Source organism: Pelodiscus sinensis, chromosome 4 (assembly GCF_052426305.1).
Source record: "Pelodiscus sinensis isolate ZL-2025 chromosome 4, ASM5242630v1, whole genome shotgun sequence".
Lineage (NCBI taxonomy): Eukaryota > Metazoa > Chordata > Testudines > Trionychidae > Pelodiscus > Pelodiscus sinensis.
This window is the reverse complement of record NC_143055.1, coordinates 41478301-41500684: the sequence shown is the minus strand read 5'-3', so window position 1 is coordinate 41500684 and position 22384 is coordinate 41478301. Positions and strand designations below refer to the sequence as shown.

The following is a 22384-nucleotide window of genomic DNA, read 5'->3' as shown; positions in this document are numbered from 1 at the left end:
TACATGAGGTGGGGGAGCAGCAGGCGAGTGGAACAGCATTTAAAGGGACCACTTTTTCTTTTTTCTTTTCTCAACCAAAATTTTTCCAGGGGTTGCGTTGGAAAAAAGGTTGTGCACCATTAATTTAGATCAGAGACCTCAGCAGAAAGGCTACTTGTCAAGGAAGAACAAGAATAAAATAGTTTCTGTTGAACTGGAGTGAACTGTCAGATCACAGGGAACAGACTCAGAGTCCCAACCCCCCCCCCCCCCCCACTTGCTCCACTTAGCCTATCCCTATATTCAAAACTTGAAGTTTAAGGGCCTGATTTTCAGAAAAGCTGAGCTCCGCCTCCTATGGACTTCAAGTAGAGTAGTGGGAAATCAAGTGTTCTGAAAAAAAGCCTACATACACGATAAAAAGTGTCCAGATAAATTTTGCAGACATACGAAGAAAGCATAAGAGTGTACATCTAGATTCTATAGATACTGCACATTGTTTCATGGACATGTAAATTCAGTGGTTTAACTTTTTGGACAAACTACTTTCCACCTTACCTGTTTTCCCCAGAGGTGATAATTTTTGGATACTCTCTTCAATTGGTGGCTGTGGTTGCTGTGACATAGGATAGATGTTTTAATTGAGCCCTGTTTTGTATAGGCCCTGAGTCTCTGCTCTGCATTGTATGTGTGTGATAGAAGCTTATGCTTTAAAGAGTTCTAACACATTTATTGGTTAAGCATAAAATGGTTCAAAGTACTAGGAATAAGAGGGGAAAAAACCTTGCAGTTTATTTTATTTTGAGTTAGTCTAGGCTTTGAAGACTATGTACTGTATGGGGGGCAGGGAGAGATGAGTTTAAAGTCATGTGGCTCATTGTTAGTAGGGGACAGACTCGAGTTATTCCCTATGTCTGAGACATTTTAGTTTGAACTCTGTTTTGCCTTACAGATATATTTGTACTAACTCAAGTAATGAAAAATCCTGGGTCTTCAAATAACAGAATCTATGTTTTGAAGTGAGTTACAGGTACCCTTCAGGTGACAATCTAGGAAAAATTCAAGTACTTCTGAAGTTCAACTCATGTAGTTTACACAGCTGTAGGCTGACAGCATTCCTAAGTGTGGATAGATGAGATGCAAGCATTGGTGCACCATCCAGCTCCCTTGCTACAGGATAAGAGTTTGGAAGTTTCTCCAAGTGGCCATGATCAACCTTGCTAAATCACAGGCTGGATGTGTGATGAGAATGAGGGTCTAGACGGGATTAGAATGAGACTAAATCCTTTCCATAAAGTGATCTCAGAGCCATCCCCTGGATAAGGCAAATTGAGGTGACTGCTCTGGGCTCTGCACTGTGGGGAGCCCCACGCTTTGACTGCACAATGTCAGATGCGGTGAAGGCAGCAGCTCCCTGCCTTGAGCAGAGCAGGCAGAGGCAGCCAGTAAGCACAAGGCAGCATAATGTGTCTTGTCCTGCTTCCCCCTGCAATTCAGACCATTTGGCTTGGTAGAATGGTCTGGGGGAAGGAGAAGGTTGTGAGCTCGGTGGGGCTGGAGCTGTGTTTCTTGCTGTCACACAGACAGATAGGTTCCCCCATAGCACCTGTGCATGGATCATGCAGTCCCTGCCTCCTCCCGTTGATCTTGGGTTCCTGCTGGACCAATGGCAGTTCTGGCAGTATGGTGCTGCACATATAGCTACCCCCCTCCCATCCCATGCTCTCAACCCAGCCCCACCATTATTTGAAAGTGGAGGCCAGGGTATGTGGAGGTGCACTCCAGGCTGGGCAGGGAGCAGCAGTGTCACCCAGCAAACAGGAACCTCCAACCACCAATGGGAATACCTTGCTCTAGGTAAGCCTCTTCAGCTGCAGCTGGAACCCCATCTCCTCCATCAGCATGTCCCATGCCCCAGTGCCCCCCAGACCCTCCAGAAGACCCAGTGCACCCCTTGCTCCAGCAGGTCCCATACAGGCTGAGCCTCACACACTCTTAGGGATGTCCCCAAGTAATCAAAGGAGGTTTCCAGAAGTAAACAGTTAGAACAGTTACTCTTCTTACTATCTTAACCCCAAAAGTTACCAAAAGTGACTAGTGTTTATAGTTGCCTCTGTTTTCTAAAGTGGGGAGGAGATTGATTTTCAGATGATGGTATGGTGCTTGTCTTCACCCTCTGATCAAGCTGGGTAGTACTGGACACTATAAAACTAAGGCACAAAAAATCAATAGGTTTTGAAATTCTTGACCCACATAACCTTCTCACTTTTTAGAGTAGAGCCCAGAGATCAGGCTGGCCACCTGCCCATGATAACGATGCTGTCCTATGCAGCTGGAAACATTGATACTTCTTCCTTTGGATTATTTATGTTTCCCATTGTACTTGTTATCGTTAATGGCCATGAAGAAGCATTGAGTGGGTAATAATAAATTTTGAAAGGATCTTTTTGGTTCATTCTGCTAGGAAATAAACTCAACTGTGTACAGCACTAAAGGATGAATCCTGGACATGACTGCAACTACACATTAAGAATTATGACTTATATTGTTCTGGATTCTGGACTTCTCATGAAGTAAGTTACCACTGAAGGTGGCAAAATCTGGTCTGAAATAAAATGAAAACGCTTAAAGTCTTCTTTTCTATAAATGTCTCTTTTTTACCATCTTCTGCTAAGAATGCTGAGTGAAATCTCCAGTTGGTGTGGGTCAGGGAGGTTGTTAGAAGTCAGTGGAGCTATGTTATTTTACAGCAGTTGAAGATTTGGTTCACTATATTTTTGAAGAAGACACTGCCACAACATTTTAAGGTGAAGGATACATTTAAATATAAAAATGGTTAGTCAGGACTAGTTCCTTTGACGTTTTGATCTTGCTGGAATTGGTGGTAGAAGTTCTCACTTACCGAAGCTGATATGCAGTTGCAACACTGGTGACAGTGGCACTAGATGTTCTTCCATGTTCTCTTGAATCTCCCGGTTTCCTTTTTTCTGAATTTGGGGGACAGGGTAGAATAACACTGACTTCCTTGTTAAATGGCTCGGATGAAAGATGCTGGATATGAACCAGTGGACTCGTAGAAACTACTGAATGGTACATGTCATATTTTGCCTTTAAAAAGGAAACCAGTGATGGCTCAATTGGCTGGACCTATGTGTAGGAAGTGATAGAGTAATTAATTTAAAAGTAATAAAACAAAATTGCTTTTAAAAATCATTTTAGTTTAACTTTTGGAAGAGTTATATTTCACAAAATCTCTTGCCAATTTTTAATTGATAACATCTAGATTTTTTTCTTTAATTCTCTAACAGTGCATCTACACTACATCCTTAGCTCACATAAGCTATGCAATTTGAGCTACACAAACTTCATAGCTTATTGTGAGTTAATTTCAAAATAGCGTATTTAGTCAAATTTCGAAATAAACTGCAATTCTGAAATGTCTCTTAATCCTCGAGGAACGAGCTTTATAGGGACATCAGAATAGCGTACCTGTTATTTCAAAAGATATTTTGAATGGGCATGCTTTCAAGACACAAAATAATGCCACAACGTAGACGCACCCTAAAGTTCTTCTTTTTTCTCTATCATTTTATCCTGAGCGCAACCAACACTTTGCAACAGTGTCATCAGAAACTGCTGCCATAATTAATTAAGTAATTTGGACTCTAATTGCTGTGCTTAATTGTATTGGAAGGTAGAATATCTTTGCCTGTATTCTTATATTAATGTTTATGAGTATTTTATACACATTCTATTTGCTATAGATTTAAAGTTCATGCTAGTTCTCTGGTTTAATGTGTTAATGTTTTCATTTGCATTTGATAGGTTGGCCAAATCTTGAGGTTCTTCGATTAAACTCATATGGCCTACACTGGGAATTTTGCTTTAGAAAGGATGCAGAAGAGGACAAGAGTATTTCTATCATTATTATTAAAAGTAATTATTACATAGATTTGCACACATATGGTCAGATCTTCTAGATGTAAAAGAACAGGGAAGCTATAATGTAGCAAGATTTATCTCCCAGATTCTCTGTCCCTAATATAACTGCCTTCCATTTCTCTAACTTTAAACCAACTGGTTATAATCTCATACAAGCAATACATCCTCTGGGAATATCTGAGGCATATTATAGTCCTGCTTTTCCTGATCTCCCACCCTTGAAATACCCTCTGTGCCTATGTCTTCAGAGAGGAAGGTATAGGAACAGATTGTATTGGTTTATTGCTGGGGACATTCACACAATGAGGTATTCCAGCCTATGACTTATAGTAGTGGCGCCCACACTTTTCCTGTCATGCCCCCTCTTATCAGTAATCAAAACTCTTTGGACCCACTCTCTGTTGTTGCACAGCTGGGGACAGAATTTGGGATGGAGGAGTAGCTGGGGCTAGAAGAGGAGATGGCTTTGGGGCAGAGAGGAAGTGAAGACAGAGGTGGGCTGGGGGTGGAGTAGGGTGAAGAGTGGAGCTGCAGCTGTGGTCAGAGCTGGGCTGAGACTGTGCAGAAGTGGGGCTGGAGCTTGGCAGAGGGTAGAACAGGACTATAGGCAAAAGCAGGGGATGAAATGGAGCTGTGGCTAGGCTGAGGATGAGGAAGCTATAAGGTAGTCAGGGGGGCAGCTCAGAACTGTAGCTGGGGTCAGAGTGGAGCTGTGTCTGGAGACACAGCTGGACTTGAGGCAATGTGGAGCTGAAGATAGGATTGGAGGTGCAGTGGGACAAGGTGGCTTTCAACCTGCCCCCCTCCGGGTAGCCTTGGGCTCTGCCACCCCTCAAAAAAATTCCCAAGTGCCCCTGTGGTGGAGCATGCCCCATAATTCAGGACCACTGATTTACAAGAAAAAGACTCCTCCTTGGCTCTGACAGACTATCACAAATGGAATGAATCAGAGCATAGAAAATTTACCCCATAGAATACAACCACTACCTGACCCAAAAACGTAATGTACTGTGCAGATTTTTTAATAATAATTATTGTTGTTGTTGAAAAAAAAAACTTGTCTGCCAGACATAGCAAGCATACAAATAGCTACTGCTCCATTTATGGCTTTGCCTACCCTGCAGAGTTTTTGTGCAAGAAGCCTTTTGCAGAAGAGATCTTCCGCAAAAACGTCTTGAGTAAAAGTGGATCCAGACCCCAAAGCTCATCGCAAAAGCGATGTGCTCTTGTGCAAGAGAGTGTCCACTCTTGCATGGACACTCTTGCGCAAGAAATCTCTGATTGCCATTCTCAAAATGGCCATTAGTGCACCTGTGCTTTTGCCAATAGGGGTTTCTTTACAAAAAACCTCCAGAGCATTCACACCTGCCTTTTTGCACAACAGCTATAGTGCAAAAAGGAGTTATTTCTTGCAGAGAGAGGAATAACTCCACTGGCAAAAGCCCTCTCTTCTGTCGATTTTCTTGTGCAAAAATGCACTTGAGGTGTGAATTCTCTGCTGTTTTTGCGCAAAAATCTTGTAGTGTAGACATAGCCTATTAGTGCAGATGATGTGTTTACTATGACACTGAATAGTTTTAACAAATATTAACTATGTTTTTGCTACCACTCAAAAAGAAGTGACTGGCCTCTTTCAAATACATATTGGACACCTTCACATAAAGTCTGCCTGCTTATGCTAATGAAGTTATTATTATTCCTGAAGGGCTCTGCTCTGTAGAAAGGCTAATCATAAAGGTGAGCAATGTATTGTGAGTGGCCTTCTTAATCTTCTCAAAATGTGAAATAAACATTAACAATATATTTTGCTCTTACATCAAGCTTTAGATGAACAGATCCATTTTACATAGTTTTGATTTCCTTGCTCACAGTGGTGAAACACTCACATGTAAAGCTGAAGTAGGCAAGCTTTTTTCTGGGGAACTTCACAAAAACTGCAGAGGATTGGAATTCACCTTTCCCTTTGAGGCAGATATCAGGCAAGTCTCATGTGTCTAGCTGGCCCTTATCCCTGCCCATGAGCCACTGGGCTGTAACCCAAACATCTCTGTATGCACTGGATTCATATAATTGTAGATGTCCTGGTCAAAACCTCACCCTACCCTAGCCTCCTTTCAGATTGGTCTCTTTGGAGTTGTTATGAAGTACAGGTCTGTTATGAAGAAAAGTTGCAGGGTCCTGCTGAATGTCCACTCCATAGCTACCCTGCTTTCTAATCAGTGGAACCACAGTAGAACACTGTTTGGAGGCTTTCATCATCATGATGGATTTCTCTTTGGAACTACTCATGTGACATGGAAATGATATGAAGAAAACTATGAATACTTCACACTTACCTTTGACTGCATGATCACTGGAGAACTGAATGTTTCTGGATGGTAGTAGAAAGAGATTCTAGAATCCATGCTTAGTTTTTGAGAGAGCCCTTTCTTTGGAATGATGAATGTTTCTTTTTTTAAGCATGACACCACAGAAAAAATACCAAGCTGACAAATTTTCACCTCTGCAAAGGTCACCTTTGTGGAAGAAAATGATGCTACAATTGTTAATGGATTATCATTTACGGTAGATGAACTAACTGTAGTCTGACAAACAAAATGAAAATAACTCAAATGTTATTACCATTTTGACAGCCTGGTTCCCTACTGTATTACATTGAAGGAAGTGGAATCATATAACACATAATTGAAGAGACCCAGTGGTGAATAAGGCTCAGCATTGTGAATAAATTTTCCATCCTAGGTTTTGAGAGTGTGAAGGTGGATGTATGAAGATATAATTGTTATTCTTTAGGTTAAATGCAAAATAATTTCTTTTTCCTCTTTCACCTATTTCATTTACCAAAAAACTATCAACTTCACACAAATGATCACATTTAAAACAAACAAATCTGTGGTGTAATCTGTATTGTGGGGCAAAGCACTTCTCTAATGAATGTTCCTGAAAAGAGAAGGTGTTAACTAGTGAGTTTTGTATCCAATCAACCATGGGGAATCTTGGAGAGACAAATTCAATTTAATCTAGAAAAAATCAGGTTAAATCCTCATTTAACTAATTATGCTCTGAACCACTTGAGGGATGAGGGAGGATAGGCAATTTTAGGCCACCTTTATGCTTTCCTATCTTGTGGGTTGTTCTGGGGAGGGTGTAAATTAGCACCAGAGCCGGCCCAGGCTACGGGCTGACCAGGCTACCCTCCAGGGCGCCCCATTGTAGGGGACACCGCGCATGGCTGCCAGAGCAGGTGGGAATGGGGCTGCACATGAACTGGGCACCTGGGGTCCGGGGGTGCCAGGTGCCTAGAGGCGGGGCCATGCATGCATCGCACTCCCAGGGTCTGTGCCGCACTCCCGGAGCTCAGGGTGCACGAATGGCTCGGACCGTCCCTGTTAGCACCAGAAGTTTGGGGCATCTAAAGCTAGTGGTCACTTTAGAAAATGTGGGTCTTTGTGTTTAGGTAACCATGGCAATCTATGAATTCATGACACAAAGCATGGCTAACTGCTTTAACTGAAAAATTCAACTTGACCTTAACAATGGACACTTTCATAATACTCAAATAAAAATTCACCGACCTTCTGGTTTCCCTGGTACCCATCAAAAGAAATGGGAGTTAAGTAACTTGACTGAAAGTTCATATTGGTCATCTTCACCGTGATGTCTCGATAATTTCCTCTGTAGCGTGCAGTGAATGGTATTGCAATACTGATAGGAAAAGGGATATCTTTGTCATGGTCTAAGTACTCAATGCTGATTACATTGCTGACCAGCTCCTCAGAATCTTCTACCACCAAAGAACTCATGTCATTGATGACCCTGCATACTAAATTTTCTAGAATGATGGAAGGTGCAGTTATATAACAGGCAACTTCAGGTTCTATCTTACCACTCGCTTCTGTGAGATATCTGCAGACAAATACACAGTATTACTATCCTGGCTTTTTTGTTTGTCTTATAAGAAGTAAAGCAATTTATAGATATCTTTACTGTATTTCTTTACTGTATTTAAATAATCAATACATCCAAATTATCTATCTGTTCATTTTTTTATAAAACATAGGGAACTCATCAGTAAAACCTTGCATTAACTAGTGCATAGGCCTAGAGAAATGTAAGTGGCAACTGATTCAAAATTTACACACTACACAATACTGGAAAGCTGCCTAATTTGGGGACCTGATCTACAGCTTATTGAAATCAGTCAATGAAATCTTTCTACTGATTTCAATAAGTCTTGAATCTGATCCTTTATGTGCTCATGATTTCAGGAAGCTACCTTAAAATCTTCAGGGCCAAATTTTTATTATGTTTACACACTAAAGGGTGAACTGCCCTTTATGTATGTCCAGGGTCTGGAGTGCACACACAGATGTGTGTTTACAAATAATACACTTACTCTTTGTTCATCCAGGGACTTGATCTTTCCACTTCTTCTGAACCATTTGTTGAAAGGTTCATCGCAGGTGCATTACATACATTTTCCAACCTTGCAAATGCAGTTGTATTGTTTGTGTTGCTCCCAGGAATCTCATTAATTTCATCCTTTATATTCTCTTCTTTCTTTTCTTCACATGAATTCTCTATTGGTTTGTGATCTTCATATTCCATCTGGGTTGGGGGTTCTTCATTTAATGCCTGCTCTTGTTCAGAAAGATTGGTTATGGAGCTGTCACCAATATTTTCCGGTCTTCCAGATACAGGAATATCATTTCCATTGCTCCTGGGAACTTCTTGCAAAGCTTTATCTGGGCCTTTATTATTATAATACCTTGTTCCATGACTTGCCTCCATTCTGTTGTAATCTTTTTGCTCTGCAAGTGAATTCTGTAGCAGCTTGTGATCTTCATTTCCCATTTGTTTTACAGGATCTCTGCTTACTGCTTGTTCTTGATCAGAATTTTTTTCCCTTAATGATTTAGTGGTTTCTTTTTCCACTGTTTTGTTTTCACTTGATTGGACTTGGTCAATATTCAGACTTTCCCTTCCAATCATGGGAGAAGTTACCTGGGGTGGCTGACTTACACGAGCAGATACTTGCCCAGAATGTGCCTTTTCTATTTCACACACATCTATTTCAATTGAAACCTCTGGAACAATTTGGGATTTAGTTTTAGCATCATGTCTGCATCTAATATCATACAGTTTGTTGTTTGCCTCTTGAATTTGGGTAACTGTATCCAGAAAGAGTTCATTCATTTTCTGAAGGCAATCCACAAGAGTGATAATCTCTAGAAAAAATGACGAATTGAATGTGTCTGTGAAATGTTAGCAATAGGGTGCAAAAAACAAAAAGAGTACATACACAAGCGAGACAATGTGGGTGAAGTAATACAGTTTAGTGCGTCAACTTCAGTTGGTGAGAGAGAAGCAAGCCTTTGAGTCCCACAGAGCTCTTGTTAAGGTGTGAAAAAAGTACTCTGAGACCTGAAAAAGAGCTCTGTGTGGTTTGAAAGTTTCTCTCTCACCAACAGAAGTTCATATAATAAATTATATTACTTCGTACACCTTGTCTCTGTAATACCCTGGGACTGGAATGCCTTATAACTATACTTCCTAATACTTATACAAGGAACTTCGCACAGCTCCACAGAAACATGGAAATAGCTTCGATATATGCCCTATATTGCATAATATAATCTGTTTCTTTCATTTTTATTTAATGCACACTAAAATATTTATTTCTATAGCAAAGTGAGTTTGAGTGATATAGTTTATGAAGAACTGGATACTGACATATAAAGCTGTCGTCTTAGTCCTCCCAGTACTCCTAATTAATACCAGTTTAGTGATAAGACAGTGGTTAAATTCTTAATGACAACCAATTCAAATCAGAAAACTGCTTCATAATAGCTGTAATTGGTTCAGGAGAAGTCCAATATTCAATCTCAATTACTTTTCTGTCTAGAAGGCCTCAACCTGCAAGGTGACGAGCACTTTGATGTTGGTCTAGGAAAGCAATTAAGCATTTGAATACTGACAGAAACTTTCCACATGGTTAAAGACAAGTATCTTGCAAGATCAAACCCTAGAGATAGTGGAGATTTCTTCTGATGAAGCAGAGAACACTGCTGAAGTAGTGTGTGGAAACATGGGAATTAGTTATCTCTGAGTGACAGGTATACCAATTTCTTGCCATATCCTTGGGAGACCTTTCTGAATTAAGTTTAAGTGTCTTTGAAGTCCACTGTATTAAAAGAATTTGTTTGTTATCTGTTAAAGAGGGAGATGGGACAGATATGAGAAATTGGGTTTCAAAGCACTATACTCAACAATGTGCCAGACAAGAATGGATTTATGGAACAAAAAGTGATGAGTGGTTTTACTGGGGAATACCCAATGGAAGTTGAATGCCAATTTCCCGCCACCAGTTACATAAAAAACAAGCAAATCCCCAAACCTAGCCTTTTGAAGTTGTGCTATGAGAAGTGGGACATTGTCTGCTGATCACCTGATACATGAAGTTAGAAAGGCAAAAGTTGTGTGAAAGAAAGACCAAACTATATACTGCTGTACTCATTCTGAAGCTGGGGTGGTTATGAACTTGTAAACACAAGGAAAACCCAGTTCCAAGTGTTGAAGAACTGACACTGACCAGACATCAAAGTTGGAATTGGGGTTCACTCTTTAAACATGTTTGTAGGTTCTTTTATTGTTTTGAATATGTTTTCTCTTAATGTTTCACTTGATTATTTACAGAGAGCTGTATGGAAACTTGTAACTGAGGGCAATTATGCTGCTCATAGCCTTTAGAGCAGTGTGTCTCAAAGTGGTCTGTAAAACCACTTTGAGAAACTTGCTAACTGGCACTCTGCTTTGTTTACTTACTGGCACCATGGCCACGGAGCCACACAGCTCCTATTGGCTCCCGTTCACCATTTGCAGCAAAGGGGAGTTGCAAGGCTCCATTTCTGTGGTGCTGGTAAGTAAACACGACAGAGCAGCCAGTTAGCAGGTTTCTCAAAGTAGTTCTGAGGACCACATTGAGAAACACTGCTCTAAGGAGAAAGACGCATGAGAGCTGTTCTGTTTATGCAGTCTGGCTTGCCGGAAATATTAAAGTAGGCAAGGAACTTTGCAGCCTGCAAATTGCCTGTCAGGAGGGAGAGAGACGTGGGTGTCTACCCAAGAAAGGTGTGATGACTGAGGAGCTGGACCCCAGTGGGTGCACTTGGTGGACTATGAGGGTGGAATACAGGCATAGTTAATCTAAAATTGTGACATATATAGTGGTGGTTCGTAGGATCTGTATCAGGATGAATTGCCATATGTGCTAAGAGCAGTGAAAGCAAATGCTGTTGAAGGAAATAGCACAAAGAAAACTCTTGTGGCCTTTTAGAGAAAGGAACAGTGAGAAAACAGATGTGTGTTGGGGGAGGGAGGAAATGAGTTAAAAACAACTGAAGAAAAGTCAGCAGAAATGTAGAGAGAGATCATGCAACATTAAGGAGTGGACAAGGGTGCAACTTATTGACTTGCTGTTTTCTGATAAGAAGAGAAATGATAGTTCAGGTAAGCAGGGGACTTTCAGCCCACTGGGCAAGGGTCCGGTAGGTGGGGAAAATCTTGGAGCCAATCCACTGGAGAAACATCTCAGAGAGGAGCCGTGTTTGTCTGTATCTGTAAAAACAATGAGGAGTCTTCTGGTACATTAGAGACTAACAGATTTATTAGGACATAAGCTTTTATTGGATGAAATGGAATGGAAGTTACAGAAACAGGAATATATATAAGGAAGAAGTCGTTTGTGTTAATTAAGCTAATTTGTGTGGGAGTGAGTCAGTCATAGCATTTGGTCTGTAGATGTGAATATTCAGAGAGGAAAGTCCATATTATTTCAGATTCAGAATCAGAACAGCTATGAATATTTCCTTTACACAGCTTGGGCTTTAGATGTTGGGCTCATATACAAGGTATTCAACAGACAAGGACCCGCACTTTGGCATAGCTTTAAAGGGCTATGGTGTAGAAGAAAGAAAGAGCATGAAGCATGGGCCTGGTATAAGTCCTGAGACCTGAACCAAAGTAAGCAAGAATTATGTTATGAGTAAAGAACAGCCTTGTCAAAAGTTGATGTTTGCCTCCAAGTCAGCATCCAGCACATGAACTTGGCACTAGAACTTCTAGCACTGCTAAAAGCACATGAAATATGTAAATATGTTCCACCAGGACAGTACAAGGCCATCCCAATTTAGCACATGATAAACTAGCTTGACAGAAAGTGATAAATAGCAATATTTTGTCTGATACATCAGGAGTGAAAGCATAACAATAGGTGGTGAATAGGAATGCTTTGGAAGACAATACAAGGGGAGTTCCTTGTACTTGTCATTAATGCATAAGATGATACATAAGGTGTGTATCATAGATTGTTTGTCTCCATCTATAAATGTTGGAGCACCTCAGTTTAACTCCTTATCCAGCCTAGGGAGCAATAGTGAACTCATACTATAGACTGAGCCGAGTCCATGGCTACTGATAACTATTAATGTACTTTGACAATAAACCTGACTGGGGTGCCTTCGTATCTAATCTGAGTCTGTGGTCTTTGGGGGCTCTCTTGAAGTCTATTATGCTAGCTCTCTGTGCAGAGCTGTCAGGATAAACTGAGGGAACATACGAGAATGCATGCACCTGAAAATTTATCATCACTGTTGGAGAAGGAGACATGTTTGGACGCCACACCAGTGAATCCTGAATTTACTACATAACTGTCCTAAATGACTACATAGGGATTTTTGTATAACCGGAGGTGAGGCATTTGCATAGAATCATAGAATACTAGGACTGGAAGGGACCTCGAGAGGTCATCGAGTCCAGTCCCCTGCCCTCATGGCAGGACCAAATACTGTCTAGACCATCCCTGATAGATATTTATCTAACCTACTCTTAAATATCTCCAGAGATGGGGATTCCACAACCTCCCTGGGCAATTTATTCCAGTGTTTGACTACCCTGACAGGAACTTTTTCCTAATGTCCAACCTAAACCTCCCTTGCTGCAGTTTAAGCCCATTGCTTCTTGTTCTATCCGCAGAGGCCAAGATGAACAAGTTTTTCCCCTCCTCCTTATGATACCCTTTGAGATACCTGAAATCTGCTATCACATCCTCCCTCAATCTTCTCTTTTCTAAACTAAACAAACCCAGTTCCTTCAGCCTTCCTTCATAGGTCATGTTCTCTAGACCTTTAATCAGTCTTGTTGCTCTTCTCTGGACCCTCTCCAATTTCTCCACATCTTTCTTGAAATGCAGTGCCCAGAACTGGACACAATACTCCAACTGAGGCCTAACCAGCACAGAGTAGAACAGAAGAATGACTTCTCATGTCTTGCTCACAACACACCTGTAAATGCATCCCAGAATCACGTTTGCTTTTTTTGCAACAGCATCACACTGCTGACTTATATTCAGCTTGTGGTCCACTATAACCCCTAGATCTCTTTTTGCCATATCTTTCCTAGATAGTCACTTCCTATTCTGTATATGTGAAACTGATTGTTCCTTCCTAAGTGGAGCACTTTGCATTTGTCTTTATTAAACTTCATCCTGTTTACCTCAGACCATTTCTCCAATTTGTCCAGATCATTTTGAATTATGACTCTATCTTCCAGAGCAATCGCAACCCCTCCCAGCTTGGTATCATCTGCAAACTTAATAAGCGTACTTTCAATGCCAATATCTAAATCGTTGATGAAGATATTGAACAGAGCCGGTCCCAAAACACCCCTGTGGAACCCCACTTGTTATACCTTTCCAGCAGGATTGTGAACCATTAATAACTACTCTCTGAGGGTATGTCTACACTACCACCCTAGTTCGAACTAGGGTGGTAATGTAGGCAACCGGAGTTGCAAATGAAGCCCGGGATTTGAATTTCCCGGGCTTCATTTGCATAAAGCGGACATTTAAAAATGGTGGCGCCCGGCTTTATGCAAATGAAGCTCGGGAAATTCAAATCCCGGGCTTCATTTGCAACTCCGGTTGCCTACATTACCACCCTAGTTCGAACTAGGGTGGTAGTGTAGACATACCACCACTAGGGTTATCCAGCCAGTTATGCACCCACCTTATAGTAGCCCCTCTAAGTTGTATTTGCCTATTTCAGGTGAAGATCTACTGCCCCGCCCCTTCCTTGAAGCCCCGCCCTCTCTATTCTCCTCCTGTCCATCACTTGCTATCCCCAGGCCTTACTTACACACTCTGATAAACAGTTTATTTTTAAATTGTGATATATAAAATTAAAATCACGTGTTTATAGTAATGAAATAAATGGTCTGTTTTTTATTCTTGCTATTTAAATCTAAAATGAAGCATATATAATTATACATTTTGTGGGGACAAAGTTCTGTTGCTGGGGACAGGGGAGAGGGAACAGTGCTGGGAGGGCAGAGGAGAGGGTTTTGCAGCTGGGGACAGGGTGCCAGTGGGGACAGAGTTCGGGGAGTGGGGGCGGGAATGGGGACAGAGTTCTCTGGCTGGGGACAGAGGAGTGGGGACTGGAGTGGGGACAGCGTTCAGGGAGTGGGGATGGGAGTGGGGACAGAGTTCTGTAGCTGGGGACCGAGGAGTGGGGACAGAGTTCTGTGAGTGAGGAGCGGGGAGTGGGGTGCCAGTGGAGGCAGAGAGTCCCCTGCATCTGCCTCCTCCCAGGATTCCCTCCCTCCAGAGGGAAACTAGCGTGCGCCTGCCCCAGGGCCGACCCCATGCAGGGAAGCCCCCCACGCACGCCTGCCCAGGGAGCCGACCCCCCCCCCCACCCGGTGCAGGGAAGCCTCGTGTGTGCTTGCCCCGGAACCAACCCCTGGTGCAGGTAAGCCCCATGCGCGCCTACCCTGGGGCTGACCCTCCCCCCCCGCACACGCCGGGAAACCCCATGTGTACCTCCCGCGGGGCTGACTCACCCTTCCTGTGTGGTGCAGGGAGCCGATGCTGCCTCCTGCAGTACACCCGGCAGAGCAGCTAGTGCACTTCCGGAATCGCCGGAAGTGGCGCTAAGCTGTGGGACTTCTGTCCATCCCCGGGAAGATGACACTACCTCCATTTTCACTTGAGGTAGGTTGTGGGGCTTCTCGGGGGTGGGAGGGAAATGAGGGTGGGGCGGACAGGACGCCTCATGATTGACTGGTCGATCGCAATCAACCTGTTGGTGACCACGGGCCTAGTTTATTAGTAAGAATATCACGTGAGACTGTATCAAACGCCTTACTAAAGTCTAGGTATACCACATCCACCACTTCTCCCTTATTCCCAAGACTTGTTATCCTATCAAAGAAAGCTATCAGATTGGTTTGACACAATTTGTTCTTCACAAATCCATGCTGGCTGTTCCCTATCACCTTGCCACCTTCCAGGTGTTTACAGATGATTTCCTTAATTACCTGCTCCATTATCTTCCCTGGCACAAAATTTAAACTAACTGGTCTGTAGTTTCCTGCATTCTCCTTCTATTAGGTATTCAGCAGGAAAACCACTGAAGTTATTGTTCCAAAAGTTAATTCTTGGATACATTGTTCAATATAGTGTCTTGAAGCCCCTTGGCTCTTACACCTATCACAACTTTATACCTTGAGATTTTACATGCTGTCCCAGCCTACAATATTACATAAACCATGCATGTAACACAACAGACTCCAAAAATACAAAAACTTAATTCAGTAAGGTCTCCCAAGCATACGACAGTAAGTAGCCATATCTGTCACAATGTAACCTTAGAAGAAAATGAATTATTTTATTTTCCTGATTTGTCGTGTCTTATGCCCTTTCCTGGAGATTCTTGCAAAAGAAAAATGTTCAAGGATTTTAGATATATTACTTTTACAGAAACCCTCAAGCCTTTTTTCTGTCAACTCTGTAGCAACTGGAGAATTTTAGAACTGTCTCTCCTCATTTATTAGATGCATTACAAACCTCTGGGAGCATTTCTCAGCATATTTCTGTTAACTCCTGGGTGATACTCACAGGCTTGTTCTGGAGGTTAAATCCAGAGCAAGTCAATACAAATAAAAAAAGTGATAGAGATGAAACACCATATACAACACTTACCACTTGCAAAAGATAGAGAGAGAGAGAGAGAAGCGAAAGGACACCAAATAGGGTGATTCACTGCTGTATAGAAACAAATTACTCACACTCACTGCTTCTTCTTTCACACCTAATGAGTAAGCTGCCTGGTAAATCAATACATTATTGTTTTCCACATGAAATATAATTGTATTATATGATAATGTTATTGGTGAGATGCCACAGATTTGATGGACTTTCCTTTCAGCCCTCATTTTCAGTGGCTTATATCTGTCTCAAAAAATTTGATTTTGGAATAAAGATTCTTATATTTGTTCTCAGCCTAGCAATTAACATTTGAAATCCCAACAGGAAAAATATTTCATATTTGTCCAATTACCAGAGTATGACATTTTAAAAAAATTTCTCAAGTTGGAAAAAAATTGTGCAGATACATTTTTGCACTCTGGCAATTCAAATAAAAAAGGCTTGGATCTAAGGTTTCACACTTCAAAAAGTGCAGATTTCAATAAAGAATGAATGCTTTTATAATGTGAAAAAAATAGTTGAGAAATAAAGAAATGAGGAGAGCATGCAGTGTATGCATCCATACTCACTTAAGTATGGAGCTAAATTGTTATTATGGAGCTAAATTGTTCTTGTCATTTACTAATGTAAATTGAGCAATTCCATTGTCTTCATTAGAAATACAGTACTTCGTAGTTACAGATTTACTAGAAAACTTGGTGCATTTTTTGTACAGTAAACATAATATACTCAAAATATCTTGCCTTACGGACCAGTTAGAATATTCAGTAGGCCCCCGACTTGGACTGCTCAAGTTCCAATCCCCTGCACTTACAACCATTTTTATAAGTGCAGAAGAGGCCAAAAAACTCCATACTTATATCCTCGGCCAGCATTTACAATGGTGCACAACGCCTATCATAAATGAGGGTTTGAGTTACGACGCCCCCAACTTGCGACATTCCCTCAAGAACCAATCATGTTGCAAGTTGGGGGCTTCCTGTACTTGCTAAGGTAACAAAAGGAATCCCAAAATGTCCCTGTTAAGGGAGTATAGCATTCTGGCCTTAATAGGGGCTTCATTTAGAATAAAGTTCCATTCTGCTAACATGCAGTTAAATTGTGGCCTTTTTGGGGGTTAAATTCATCTTAACCTCTCTGTGCCACTCTTACACATCTGATACATGTATATGGATGCATCTGGTGTCATGTGTGGGATGTCTATATTTTAGTTCCTATGGTTATAGGGAGTGGGATTCCAGAATGGATGGATGGATAAAAGGCTGATGAAGAAGATCAATTCTTAGTTGCATCTGAGATCTGCTTAATGAAACAGAGAAAGGGAAGCAATAGCTGGACCCAAACTCTCTTGTATCACCTGACAAGTCTTGCAAAACCTGTTGACCAATCTTAAGATTATTTACATGACCAAACTGTTACCTAGTACTGTAAATAGGATCCAAAGTATAAGGTTGTTACAAAAACATCACCACGGTTGCCCAATACAGCAGAAACCATTTGCCTGAATCTAGGTAGTTTTAATGTGTGTGTTATTTGCTAAAATTGCATCAATTAAGCCATTTTACCTTAAATTTGTCTCATATTTTCCTTACAGCCTTTATACCAGTTTATTTACACAGTGACTATTCATATTAAGGCTTTAAAATTGGAACCAAATACGGTAATAGAAAATATTGCTACAGATGCCATGGAGCTTACATGTAAACTCTGGTTATGCTGGTACCCCATTTCTTGAAATTTGGAAATAAAAATATAGTTTTTTGTTTGAAATGTTCAATTTTCCCCAATTTCAAATTTTTCATATATTCTTGATCCATTCTGAAAATGGAGGTTTGCCTAAACTATGTACCTTTGAATTTCCTGACATATGTGTTTAAAAGCTGAACCGTATCAACATATAGTAATTTTAGACTATGTAACACTGTAACCTTCCCACATTTTGTTACAATGTTAGCCTTGAAATGTCCTTCAGTGAATTTTCTTTTAAACCCATGTCATCGCTTTAAGGACTGTACACAGTCTTTGTTTTTATGACCTGAGATAACCTAGTTTCAGAATACAGTGGCAATCTGTATTTAAGTCTCCTATCTTTTTTACTAACCGATTATTTTATATGAAAAGAGAGATACTATGGAAAAGATTTTTTTTTTAAAGAGTCTGAGTTCTGAATGAATGAAAAGGAGTTAATACAGATCACACAAACATAGTTGGGAAAACCAACTTGCAAGCAGGTTTTTACTCACTAGAAAGCTTTGTGTGATCTTGGACATCTTACAAAAAACATAGAGCTAAAACTCATAAGTACTAGCATAGCTGAAGATCTGAGTTAAGGAATTGCATCTCTCAGTCTCTTAATCTAGGTGTATTAAACTATAACATTATTAAATGCATAAAATTTGTTTTTGCTATAATTTGCTAAGTATTCTTGTGCGATAGGATTTTTGAGAGATTTTTGGTTTGCAAAAACATGCTATCTTTTGTTAAGGAAAATATTTTAAATCTCACACTAAAATCACATTAAATGTAAATTTGTGTAATTAAATACTATTCACAGCCTTGTAGGAAGGGAAAATCTAGAGTAATTTAGTTTTTTCAGGAAAGATTTGGGGAAGGCTTTCTGGCTTGCTTGAGCTGTGCAAGACCAGATGGCAGAAGGTGGTTTTTTGTTTGTTTTTTGTTTATAATAATGCCAAACAATAATAGATGAGGAAACTTTATATTAATTCAATCTAATTCATTATTCTATAATTAAACCTTTTAAACATACTTTCTCTTCTGAACAACACAGAGAAAAAACATTAAAATATATTCTACTGAAAGAATAAATACTGAGTTCCAATAAGCAAAAAATGCGACATCAGATTAAATTTATGTTTACTTGCCTTGCCTTGAAACTAATTGCTTGTGTTGTTTTTCAAGAGTTTTCAATAGCTGGCAGGTGGCTTGTAGGATGTCTGTATTGTGTTGCAGCTGTTGGCTGAGGGAACTGCTGAGCTCTTGAATGAGAAAGAGTAATCTAGACACACACTCTGCTGTATGTTCATTATTTTGAAGGTCAGTCTTTAGAAGTGTCTCTCTTATCATTAGGTTTTGATGCCAAATCTGTTCTAGTACTTGACTTGGTTTATCTGTGCCAGGCATTCTCCTACATTCAGCTATTTCCATTTTAAATTCATAAAATACTATTGAAACATCTCACATTCAGGACACTTCCAAAATATTGTAGCTTTAATTTGTAACTTATTTAGGGCATAATGTTGTATCCTAGTCCTACTGAATAATCAAGTACCTGACTCTGAAACTCTGGGCTTGGTGTTTACTATTAAAAAGTTACTAGGTGACAAAAGGGAGTGGCTTTCCTGAAACTGAAAGGACTACTGTAAAAAGAGATGTCAGCATGTACTCAACTATTTGAGAACATAAATGTAGCAAGATTATATTACTGGAGTACACAGCACTGGTGTCATTTGCAGGGGATCTGAGCACCTGTGCTTCTTATTCAGTTCCACAGGAATCATCAACACCTCTGAAAATCAGACCATACATTTCTGTTTGTGATTTTACAGTACAGAATGTGGACAGCATATCCCAGTGAATGACCTGAACCTCTTGAGAACAAACTGGCATTCACCATTACAAAGAGGCCATAGCCATGCCAGTCCAAGTGAATATGTTTAATTTATAATTGTGTTTTAACGGTTGGTGGGATGGGGTATACTCTATACAGGCCCTGAATGAATTAATACAGACCGGCAAGTTTAATTATGTTACTTTACTGCACCTGCAGGGAGGTGAACACGAAGCTCTGCTGGGCAGGATCATACACATTATTATAAAGAAAAGATGTTTATAACAGAAGAGAGTTGTAGATAGGGAGGGATTCTGTAGTTACTCTCTGGGAACTGAGAGGTGGTAGCAGGAACCTAAACCTGAGGATTCCAAACTTGAAAGATTGGTCATCTGAGAGAACGTATAGGGAATAAAGGCTGGATGGGTATCAGCAGCAAGGAGGAGGATTGTGTAGCCCCTGGCATGTTACAGGATTGCTGAGTTCAGACCCAGGGTAGAGATGCTCAAACCTAAGAAAGTAAACTAACAGAGTTGGGGCTAAAGACCTATTTTAAGGGGTTTGGGTGCTTATATGTGGAATGCTGTTATGCTAGAAGAGAAGGGTTACCTACATAATGAGCTAGCTGGGTCCCATGTGACAGAAGGGAATGCCAGATGAGGAGATAGCTAATGTAGATATACCCTAGATGTTTTAATCAAAAGCACACTGAAGTCAATTGAAAGATTCCTGTTGACTTCAGTGGCTGAAATCCTGGCCTCACTGAAATCAGTGGCAAAAGTTCTGTTGTTTTAATTGGGACCTGGACTTCACCTAATTAGTTTTAAATGAAGACCTAGCTAAACAAATGTAGGCAATACCCCTGGGCTACATCTACACTGACATGATTTTCCGGAAATGCTTTTAACGGAAAAGTTTCTAGATTGGCAGGACGCTTTTCTGCAAAAAAGCCCTGATCACCATTTTCGTGATCGGGGCTTTTTTGTGGAAAACAACTCTCTGCTGTCTACACTGGCCCTTTTGTGCAAAAGTTTTTCGGAAAAAGACTTTTGCCCGAACGGGAGCAGCATAGTATTTCTGCAAAAGCACTGACAATCTTACATGAGATCGTCAGTGTTTTTGCAGAAATTCAAGCAGCCAGTGTAGACAGCTGGCAAGTTTTTCCGCAAAAGCAGATGATTTTGCGGAAAAACTTGCCAGTCTAGACACAGCCCTAAAGTTGTGGATCACTTGTTTTCAAAATCATGGTGTTGGTTGTATAGACATTATAAAATCAAAATGGAGTCTGTACATGAAAGAACAATTCAAAATGGAACCCAAGTGACTTTGCCGCCAAAACACCATCTCTGCACACCACACCTGGGTATGCTCACAGCATCACCAAGCTGCAAACGGCACTGAATGTGCACAAGGCTCCAAAGTTTTGCACTGAGTACACCTTGTTTTTGCTCTCGGGACATTCAGAGTTTTCCTGCCTTGGGCTCTATATAAGTTGGATTTCTGAGGAGATCGGGTCAGCACTTTCCCATACCATTGGGGAGGAGAGTCGTTCTGTTGTCAAAGACCGTGGTGAAGGCCCCGTCCAGTGACAGACCAGACCCGACTATTTTGCCACCCACAGGGTGCTTTGGCCCACAACTGTAGCAATAGCTCAGCTCAGTGAGCCTCAGCTACATGCTTCTCCCCTACACCTTCGGGATTGTGACCACAGAGCTCCTTCCATCGTTTTGTGCCTGATGTGGTGAAGGCCCTTCAAGGCATCCAGAACTGCTCTGCCTGCAATCTACAAACTATATGCTGGTCCATTGCGAAGGCAGGGACTAAGCAGTGAACTGAACTGTTTGCCATACCACCGCTAACACCGGAGCATCAGGACGCCTCAGTGTTCCTCTCCTGAAAACTACCACCAGCTAAGGGATTGAAGGTCCTGTGCTTCAAGCTGCCTCAGACAGACTGAGTATAAAGTTCTGCCATTTGTTATATCCTGTTTTCTATCATATCAGAGGGTGAGGGGTTGTTTTATCAGTTCACTGTTTGTAATCCATTGTTTTTAACTTACCTGTTATCTGTTGTACTTTACAATATATACTGTTAAATTTGAACACTATACATGTCTGTGTTTATTCGAACTCGAGCTGAGAAATCCACCGGAGACAGATACGGTGGTTTCCAGGTCGGACCATCTTCTGAGACAAATGCATTTAACATTGTTTAAGATCAGGCCCATTAAATTTAGTTTACTAGTTGCTGGTAACAATGGAATTGGCCAGCACTGTACTCTTTGTTTCTTCCTTACCAGTAGATTAGAACCTGCTATGATATTGAAGGGGAAAAGGGACTCTAATCCCCAGCACAGCATATGATAGTGCTGGATTTGACTGATAATGTATACTGAAGACTTATAAAGTACTAGAAGATAGGCACTACCTTGCTTGGGTTCTTCATGGCAGGATGCTGTGGGTGTGGAGGGTGCAGGACTCAGGGAAGTGTGGGGAGCTGAAGGTAGAAAGGGGTACAAGGTCAGGGCAGGAGGAGATCAGGGAGGAGGGTCAGTGGGTTAGGAGGGGCTTACTGGAACCACTAGTGTTGGTGAGGATGGCATTGCTCTAACGGTGGCTCCTCCCAAAGGCAGCCCATCCTTCCCCACAATAGCTGCTTATGGAGGGGAGGAGCTGCCCAGCCTTCCAGTCTGGTGATTCCTTGTGGGGAGTGGGTCTTGGGTTAGGCTGCCTGGATTCCCAGGTGCTCCTCATGCGGGGGGGGGGGGGGGGGCTGGATTGTGCTGCAGCTTCTTGAGGGGGCAGGGCTACTAGCCATCTGGCACTGTGACTGAAGTCCTGGGGGAGGAG

The 22384-nt window shown here is 41.3% G+C and overlaps 1 protein-coding gene across 1 annotated transcript in view; it reads right to left on the bottom strand.

Moving 5' to 3' along the window:
- DTHD1 (death domain containing 1) overlaps positions 1 to 19229 on the bottom strand; it is a 57750-nt gene extending 38521 nt beyond the window's left edge. The window contains exons 1-5 of the mRNA XM_025187575.3: positions 18850 to 19229; positions 8318 to 9149; positions 7497 to 7827; positions 6258 to 6437; positions 2882 to 3126 (exon numbers count right to left, since the gene is read on the bottom strand). Of these exons, the coding sequence (XP_025043360.3) occupies positions 2882 to 3126; positions 6258 to 6437; positions 7497 to 7827; positions 8318 to 9149; positions 18850 to 19132 (1871 nt within the window). The 5' untranslated portion in view covers positions 19133 to 19229. The remainder of the gene's footprint in view (positions 1 to 2881; positions 3127 to 6257; positions 6438 to 7496; positions 7828 to 8317; positions 9150 to 18849) is intronic.
- Positions 19230 to 22384: the final 3155 nt, after the last annotated feature.